General features: G+C 47.5%; 1 protein-coding gene across 10 annotated transcripts; it reads left to right on the top strand.

Annotated features, from left to right (window-relative positions):
• The first annotated feature begins 2182 nt into the window (after nt 1-2182).
• On the top strand, nt 2183-5596 carry TEX51 (testis expressed 51). Of its 10 annotated transcripts, none has more exons than XM_058715592.1 (8): nt 2183-2656; nt 2754-2828; nt 3067-3156; nt 3433-3450; nt 3538-3621; nt 4758-4833; nt 4923-4968; nt 5372-5596. In XM_058715592.1, exons 1-8 carry the CDS (start codon nt 2638-2640, stop codon nt 5405-5407), a joined length of 444 nt encoding a protein of 147 aa, XP_058571575.1. In that variant the 5' UTR covers nt 2183-2637; the 3' UTR covers nt 5408-5596. The 10 variants fall into 10 exon arrangements, 9 of the variants coding, with proteins under 9 accessions (XP_058571575.1, XP_058571573.1, XP_058571568.1 ...); XR_009257664.1 differs by having other exon boundaries at nt 2191-2664; nt 4923-5081; XM_058715583.1 differs by having other exon boundaries at nt 2191-2664.
• The last annotated feature ends 3039 nt before the right edge of the window (nt 5597-8635 follow it).

Genomic DNA, 8635 nt, shown 5'->3' on the forward strand with positions numbered 1-8635 from the left:
CCAAGGACAAAGCAACTCCTGAATCCTGCCCTCACAAGTTTCCAAGAGGATGAGCATAAACTAAGGGAAAGGAAGATGTAGCACACTCTAAGGCTTTAGCCTCAAATCTCAGGGTAAAATTCTATGAAGTATGACTGCATCTATTAGAATATTCCCTTTTCTTAAGCAGGAGTTTCCCAATAGCTTGATGCCAAAGCACTCTGAAGACCTATTCCGATTATTTCACCCCTAAAACAAAAGCCTGTGTTGAGCGTCACAACCTCTAATTTGAGAAAAGATTATTTCTTCCAGGGAAAAACAGAAGAGAGCAAATGAGACCTAAGAAAGTCAGGAAAGGAACCCAGTACCCAGAGAAGGCTGATCTGGGCTACCCACTCCAAGCCTTTTTTCACCCAAGGAAAACCAAACCGTTGGGACTGCTTGTCATTCAGTCCTTGATCGTCCCTATAGAAATTCTCCTGTCCTCTCTGCAATGTTAGATTCTCCATTTCCTGACTTCCACTTCACTTCATCATATTGCTTGCCTGCTTTGTTCATTTACTTGGAGCACATCCTCCAATAGCTTTCTGAGAAAAGGTAATAGAGGCTAATTTTAAAACTTGTCTAGCTGAAATAGCATTAGTCTTTCTTCCTCCTTTGCTGATGTTTTCCTCAGTCTAAATTCTAAATTTAGAAATTCTAAAATGGATATATTTTTCTCAGAATATGGAAGGATTGCCCCATTGTCTACTACTTTCCCATACTGCTCTTGAGAAACCTGAAGTCATTCTGATTATTGTACATGGTCTATTTTTTTCTGTGCTTTGGTGTGGTTTTTCTTATTCCTAGCCCTGGATACCTTTTCAGTGGGCCCCTGCAATATGGAAATTCATGTCTTTCTAAAATTTCTTCCTTATATCATTTTTGTCAAGACTCTGTTCTCACACAGGCTGGGGAGAGCCCCCTCACGAGTGATGGCAAACATTATAAGCTACTGGTCTGCATAATTGCATCGTTCTGAATGCTAACTAGGGCATCAGGGGAGGGAGCATTGCTTTTCCCACCTTCCATTCCAGAGCATTGCCTGAGTAGAAAAAAAGTAGACTAATTCCTTCACCCCAAAACTGTCCAAGGCCATTGGGAGAGCAACAGCTCTGCAGGATTCACAACCATTGTCTCATCTCAGAGCCCATCTGACAGAATTTACCAATTCAGCTGCTATTTCTTCTGGCAAATCTGGATGCCTGTCCTCCAAATCCCTCTCCCTATTAGATAAAATTCATCTTCATATATACTTTCTACCCCATTTCCATCATAAATAATTTTTCCCTCCATTTTCTCTGTTCTTTCTTTCTGAAACTTGTATTAGCTGGATGTTGGGACTTCATGGATTGATTATTTAACATTATTTATTCTTCCCTATTTCTTATCTCTGTCTTTCTGTACTTCTGCCTGGGAGATTTCTGAAACTTTATATCCTAACACTTCTATGGAATTTTTTAAATTCCTGCTATCATATTTTTAATCTTCAATAACTCTTTCTTATTCTATTTTTCCTTTACATGGCAGCCTCTTCCTGTCTGGAGAAAACAATATTTTAATTTAAATAGTGGGTTTCTAAGTTTTCTTGTGCTTCTCACCATATCTTTGTGCCCTTTCTTTATCCTGTGGTTTTTGTTTGCTTTTGTTTTGAGTTCTTGCCATTGTTTTTGTCTCTTGTTCCTGTAAGAAACATTCTTCAAATGCCTGATGGCTTTCAGTTGCTCATAATCCAGCCTGAGGCACTCAGAAGCTGATTGGAAGCATGGCATGGAAAGGCAAAACTTACCAGCTGAGCAGTGACAAATATCCAAATGGCTTTTTCTTTACTGAAGAGTAAGGTGCTTTGCTTTTCTTCAACACATTACACATAAGAACTGCTGGCCCAAAGAGGAATTCTCTGTCTGTACATCCAAGAATAGGCTGTAACTCTGTCTATGATCTGTCTATACTATGATGGGAATAGCTGTCTAAGTCACTCTGGCTTGGCCAGGCACACGACAACTACTAGTTTATATATTGCATAAGCTTCCCTGTGAGTGACCACCTCTATGTGCAAAAGTGATTCAGGTTCTTTACACAACTAATCTCTTTATGACGCTCCCTCCTGACCTCTCAAATTTCAGCCTGTTGAACTATTTCATATGTGGTAAATGCCATTAGGAGAGCTGACCATCAGCCACAAGACTGCATAGCTGTTTCTTGGTCCTCACAAGAATCCTCCCCAAGAGCATCAGTGACTCCATCTTCAGAGGAAGATATTGAGGTGATGACTTGAGTCTGACACCAAAGCTCAGGTTTGGACCATAGCTGACCCTCACCTTACCCTACGGAATTTACTTTTGTTCTGCAAAGAGAATGTTGTTTCTAGGGAGAAGGGGGTATCATCATTCCATATGGAACTTCCAGGAAGGGTGATAAGGGGACAGAGGAGAGACCCCCAGAAGATGCTGCTTCTCCTGCTCGGCTGTCTCCTACCTGCTGCCAATGGGAAGAGCTGTCTCCTCTGCTGGCCAGGACTGCCTGCATTGTTAGACTATGATCTGCAGATTCTTTGGGGCACCCCAGGGCCACCCACAGAGCTCTCCCAAAGCCTCCACACCTTATTCCTGAAGGATCATGTCTTCATCGAACCCTGGTATCTTGGTGAGGCACAGCCTAAAGACCAGGGATCCCTTTACCTGGCCTGGGCTCTTATATCCCCAACTGCCCTTCATCCCATGTCCTGTTCTCAGATCAGAACCGTATGGAAGAAGCAGCAGCCAAATTATTCAATCACATAGATGAAGCCATCAAGAAGTTCCGAGATAGTGAGGAAGCCCCAAGCTTGGGTTGAGAAAACCCAGTCCCCCAAGGCACTCCCAGAAGGCCCACGGGCCTGGGGTGGGGATATGTGGGGAAGAGTGGTGACAGACACAGCATCTGTGTGCTCTGTGCAGTTTTTGTTTGAAAAAATGACTTGAATTCCCAACCTTGAAAGAGTTATGCAATTGATTCCAACTATAAAATGTGGGTGATGAAAGCACCATCTCCTCCTCTTCGTCCCAGATAAACCATCACTTTTGGAAGAGATTCATATCCAGCAGAAGGTGTTTACTGAGAAGCTGGATGAGATATCTGAGGAGCTGAAGGAGAAGGGTGAGAGATGGAGCTGGCCCCCACCCACCACCCAGTCCTTCACCTCCCCAGGACTGTGGACAGCAGAGCCCAGTCACCTCCCCAAGACTGAGAAGAGCAGAGCCCAATCTTCAGCCCCTCCTGCATGCCTCCCCAGGAGCCCCCTCCCCTGCCCACATACTGGGTGCCTATCCACACTTCCTCCCAGCTCCCTTTCCTGCTCACACCCCAACCCTTCCTGGCTCTGTCTGCCTCCCCAGCACCTCAGTTTCTCTACCATCTCACCCTCCTGGGCAGCCTGCAGCAAGTCCTGTGGTGAGCATGTGTGGGGACCTAGGTGGGGGGATGAGGGATGAGGGGCACATGGCTCTGGCTAAGGCTCCTGCCCATCTCCTCTCACAGACCTACGCTCCACACTGGAGGTCATGAACTGTGCCAACTGCAAGACACACTTCCTCACCTGCAAAGACCCCACTCTTTGCCCAGGTCAGTGGCAGCAGGCCATCCTGCCTCCAGCCTGCCCCCACTCCATCCCAGATCGCTGTTGTCTCTGTCTGGATTGTCTTCCTCCTCTGCCCAGCCCCGAGCTCTTCTTTCACTCCATCCTCACCAGAGATGATAGCACCTGCTTGGATTTCTTGATGTCATATGTCCAGCTTCAGAGCCATAGAGCCACCTGCTTCTAGGACATCTCCCCCAGAGGCCCCTCAGGACCTCAAAGCCAGCATGCCTGGAGATTTGTTCAAACTCATCCCCACTGCCCAAATCTACTCTTCTCTCAGGGCCCCTCTCAGCAAATGACCCCATTTAAGTCCTTAGCCTCCTAAATCGGGAACCTCCCTCTCCCATACTCGGTACACGCAATCATCAAATCTTACTAAATAATTCTTAAATGAGTTGCCATATTTTCATTTCTATATCTACCATGGTTCTTCAGGCATCCTCACTTCTCACCTGGATTATGTCAGCATCTCTCAACTGGCCTCCCTGCCCCTCTTGGCCACATCTTAACAACCAAAGAACTCCTTCTCAAGGAGCAAATCTACTTATGACACTCCTTGTTTATAGCCCAATTGCCCCACAGATAAAGTCCATCTCCTTGGAGCGTCCTGTGCAAACAGCCTCTGCTTATCTCCCACCAGCACTGACTCCCCAGTCACACTGAGCTGCTGACATGCTGGACATACAGATAGCTTCGTGTTTCTGCCCTTGAGCTGTCTGTTTCCTCTGCCTGGAACACAGTTCAGTCCTTAATTGTGGGACTGAAACTGAAATCCAACTTATCTTTCAAAGTCCAACTAAAAGTCCTGTTTCCTAAGAATGTTTCCTTGACCAGCTCCCACCCCCTGAGGCTCATCAGCCCTCCTAGTGGCTACTTCTCCTCTGTTCTGTCCTGCTCTGCTTCCTCTGTCTCCCTCCTAGAGCACAGGGACTGTGTCTCACTCCTCTATAGAAATATGCAGGGCACACAGTGGGTGCTCAGTAAGTGCATGCAAACAAATGAGTGAGTAGGCAAATAAAAGGAAGAAAGAAGAGGCTGAGTGGGCAAATAAAAGGAGGAAAAAAGAGGCCCAGATTCCTCACTATTCCCAAATACCTGGCTCCCTCTTTTATATCCTCAGCCAGTACTGGGAGTACCTTTGCATGGTTTGTGAGCCTTGGCATTATTCTGTTCCTGGCATCTGTAGCTGGAAGTGGGTGAGTTACTTTCCAAGCCCCAGCATCCCCAGGGAGGACACACTGACTTATCCTTCCCTGACTTATCTCCACCCTGTTTCCTAGCCCAGATGCTACATTTTCTGGCATGAGAAGAGGAAGAAGGAAATAGAAAAGGTGCTGGAAAGGGAGACCCCTGCCAGAATATAGGGGTTCCAAGAGGGTAAAGCTGGGGATAGCAAGGCTGGAGGCCCCAACTCTGGCTCCAACAGTCTGACATCCAGAGCACAGTAAGACCAAGGCTGGGGCTTGGAAAACCCCATCTCTCCTTAGTGTAAGCACACACCCAGGGCCGGGGGCCCAGGACACAGTGGCAACAAAGCTCCACAAAGTGTCCTCTGCCTATAGCTATCCTTGTCCCTCTGCAGACCTTCTCCCCACCCTGGGCCACAATGCTCCCCGACCTGGACAGATGATCAACATGGCCCTCCTGCCCTCTGCTCCTAGCTGGCCTCAGCAAGCAGGAGTTCAGAGGGACAGAGGCAAGGGCATGTGACAGGTCAGGGTTTTTCTTTCTCAGCAGGAACCCAGCAGTCCACCGGTCTTCCACAGCTGAGCAGAGATAGTGCAGTTGCTGTCAGGAAGCCCTTTCATCACTGGGTTCCTGTAACCATCCCTTCCCTGACCCGCTCAGACCTGGTGTGGTCGCAGCTTTGTGACCCAAGAGACCACCCTCTGTCTTGTGGCTTCCCTATGCACATACTTTATAAACACCTTTTATTAAAATACTTTCCTACTATTGGAAGTGATGGACTGTAGTATCTGCTTCTTGCGGGGCCTGAACAGACAAAGCTAGCACTGTGATCCTCCCCATGCAGTCCTCACAGGGCTTGTTCCCTCTCCTCACCCTCCCTCTGCTGGCCCACCACCCTCCCCCCTCCTGAAATGCCCCTCTCCTGCTGTCCTGGCCCCAGCAGTGGTAGCTCCACAGTTTCAGTCTAGCCTCACCTAATTCCAGCACCAGAGGTGAAAGCAGAGGTGGCCTGGATCCCTCAGGGGCCACTGTCAGATGTTGAACAAAGGCAGTGAGAGGCCAGCTGATGGCCCAAGGACTAGCAGAAGAACAGGCTCTAGAAAACAGATTCCAGGTCACATTGACAACAGACCTCATCCGCATCCTAGCCAAGATGTACACCCTGGGGACATCCAGGTCCCCAGTGGATCTGGTGCTACTAGCAAAGATGTTTCGGCTCTGCCTTTTGAGGGTAGGGAGGGCTTTGCCTCCTCCTGCCCCATCCCCGTGTCATTTTCCTTGTCTGTCTCCAAGGCCACCAGATTAAATGGAACCACTGAGTCCTCCAAGCACAGTTCTGCCCATTCTCCTTCAACCTCAAGCCCTTCCTCACAGGTGCTCCCAGCCTTGTCCTTGACTCAGGCTCTGCTCTGAGACTCAATGCGACCTATCCAGCAGCTTTGAAGCCACTGACAGGTCCAGAGCCCTGGTCATCAGGTCAACCCCTGATTGCTGAATGGAAGCAGGTCTGAGACCAGAGCTAAGGGCAAGTAGCAGAGAACCTGGACTCAAATCCTGACTCTGATACTGTTCCCCCATCTGAGCATGCAGAGAGGTATCATGCTTCAGCCAGGTTGGTGTGCCCTGTCCCAGGAGCCCACTGCATTCATATTTGTTGTCATCCTACATGTGCTCATGCTGTGGATCAAAATGTAACACCCTCACCCTTTCCCCTCATCCTCAGTCCATTGAAATACTGTGAGGACCCACATCCCAGCTCCTGAAACAAGACTTCTTGTCTCTATAGGCCTTGCTGGTATCCTCCACTTCCAGAGCTAGCAGCCAGGCTAAAAGGGATCTGACTTCATCAGCACCACCCCCACTGTAAGGGCTGCTCCTTTGGCAGGGGTGGAAGGGACTACAAGAGACTGAGTCAAGATGTATATATGCCATAAAAGGCAACCAGGGCAGGGAGCACAACGGCCAAGGGTAGCTGTGGGTCCGCAACCGTAGGCATCCCCAGCCCCCAGCCAGGGGGATCCAGGAAGGCCCCTTTACGGTAGTATCTTCAACTGTGAGAGGCCAGAGAAGCTGGGAAGCGAGGGAGGAGTGTTTTCATTGAAGGTTCATTGTTGCAAAGAAGTGGAAATATGAGAGGCTTGGGTTCAGGCAACTCCAAGAAATGTGATATGGCTGGAGGGCCCAGGTAAGAAAGTGGCAAGAGGTGGGACACACAGAGGCACCTAGGCCCAAAGGGAGCTGAAGCAAGTGGGCAGGGAGGGCTGGGGGAGGCAGTGGAGGGTTTCCCAGGGAGAAGACAGGACTCCAGAGAGGGATAGGATGGGTATGCCCAGGCAGATGAGGCTCCACATGCTTGAAGCTGAGGTGTTCCCTCCATCCAGCTCCACAGACCCTTCCTGCCTCACAAAACTGAGGAAGGTCCACAGATGGAAGGGTTTTGGAGAAAGCACAAAGACATAGCTACAACAATATGGTGACAATGTCCTCATAACCACTCTGGATGACTGAGCCAGAGTCCCCCAGGCAGTGGTCATGGACCTCCAGGAAACTGTGGTTCTCTCTGTGTGTCTGTGAAAGCTGGTTGCCATCTAGGACAAAAGAAAAGCCAGGCTTTCATGGTGGTGATGTTGTTTTCCTATTTGTATTTAAATTGGGACTTAGACCATCACTTCAAAGTATCCAGAGCAACTGTTTTCTGATGCATTCAGTGAAATCCTGAGTATAATTTATGAGTGTGTGTGTTTGTATGTGCACATGTCTTATCAACAGATTTTTTTTATTATTTGAGGACATATTTGCATGAAAAGTAGATATTGAGTAGATATTCTGCTACAGTAGAAAGATTAAGGAATTTTGAGTCAGGTAAATCTTGGTCAAAATATAGGTTCAAGGATTTTATGCTTCCAGCTATGACAGAGCAGTTTATAGGACACCAACACTCCCACCGAGGGCAACTAAATACAAAATATATTAAAAGAACAAAGTAAAGCAAAAAAGTTTCTTTAAGGACCCAGGTCCCTATGTGTCTAAGGTCCTGGAAGGAAGTAGAGCTCTCTGTGGTGAGCCCTGTGTCCTCCAATGAGCTTCCCCTTGACACTGGCAGGCTTCAGCGGTGCAGGCTGAGGGGCTTGGGGGGTGCTGGCCTACAGATGCCTGCAAAGTGTGGAGAAGCCAACAGAGCTTTCAGCAATATTATGGGCTAGAGAAACAAACCGTGGAGTTCTACCTGGCCAAGACAGAACGTGAATGATCCAGATCCCTGAAAGTGCAAAGGTACAGAAAAGGCAAATAAAAGCATGCACCATCCCCCTGAAGCATTCTTATTCCTAATTTTCATAGGCCCAAAGACAAAGAAATCAAGCAGAAAGGATCTGAAATGCATTTTATCAGAGATTTGCATGATAGGGAAATAAAAAGTAGAGTTGGTGATCCACACAGGAAGACAAGTTTTGGTAAACACTCCAAGGTATTGGTTGGAGAGGCAACAGCCTAAAAGAAGGGGTACACCAGAGGCAAAACAATCCTTACAAAGTATGGAGCTAAGCCTCAAGGCATTGCAGTCTCTGAAAAATTAAAGAGACTATTCTTATTCTATATCACTACTGGGGGATAGAGTGAATACTTTCAGAAGGAAAATAACATCATCTAAAGCCACTACCCTGTTTGATTTGCAATATCCAGTATTCAAACAAATATTAACAAGCATACCAAAAAGAGAAGCAAGGGAAAAATCAGATGATAGAAACAAACCTACAGGTGATCCAGACATCAGCGTTATCTGATATGAATTTTAAAATACATGTGACTAAT

This window comes from Neofelis nebulosa, chromosome 2, assembly GCF_028018385.1.
Source record: "Neofelis nebulosa isolate mNeoNeb1 chromosome 2, mNeoNeb1.pri, whole genome shotgun sequence".
NCBI lineage: Eukaryota > Metazoa > Chordata > Mammalia > Carnivora > Felidae > Neofelis > Neofelis nebulosa.

What these genes read in the sequence shown, in the direction of transcription:
- TEX51 (XM_058715583.1), top strand. Translation starts at nt 2,415, where the DNA reads ATGGAACTTCCAGGAAGGGTGATAAGGGGACAGAGGAGAGACCCCCAG. An exon ending in AGACCCCACTCTTTGCCCAG is followed by an intron (nt 3,622 to 4,757) that starts GTCAGTGGCAGC and finishes TTATATCCTCAG; the next exon opens with CCAGTACTGGGAGTACCTTT. An exon ending in GCATCTGTAGCTGGAAGTGG is followed by an intron (nt 4,834 to 4,922) that starts GTGAGTTACTTT and finishes TTCCTAGCCCAG; the next exon opens with ATGCTACATTTTCTGGCATG.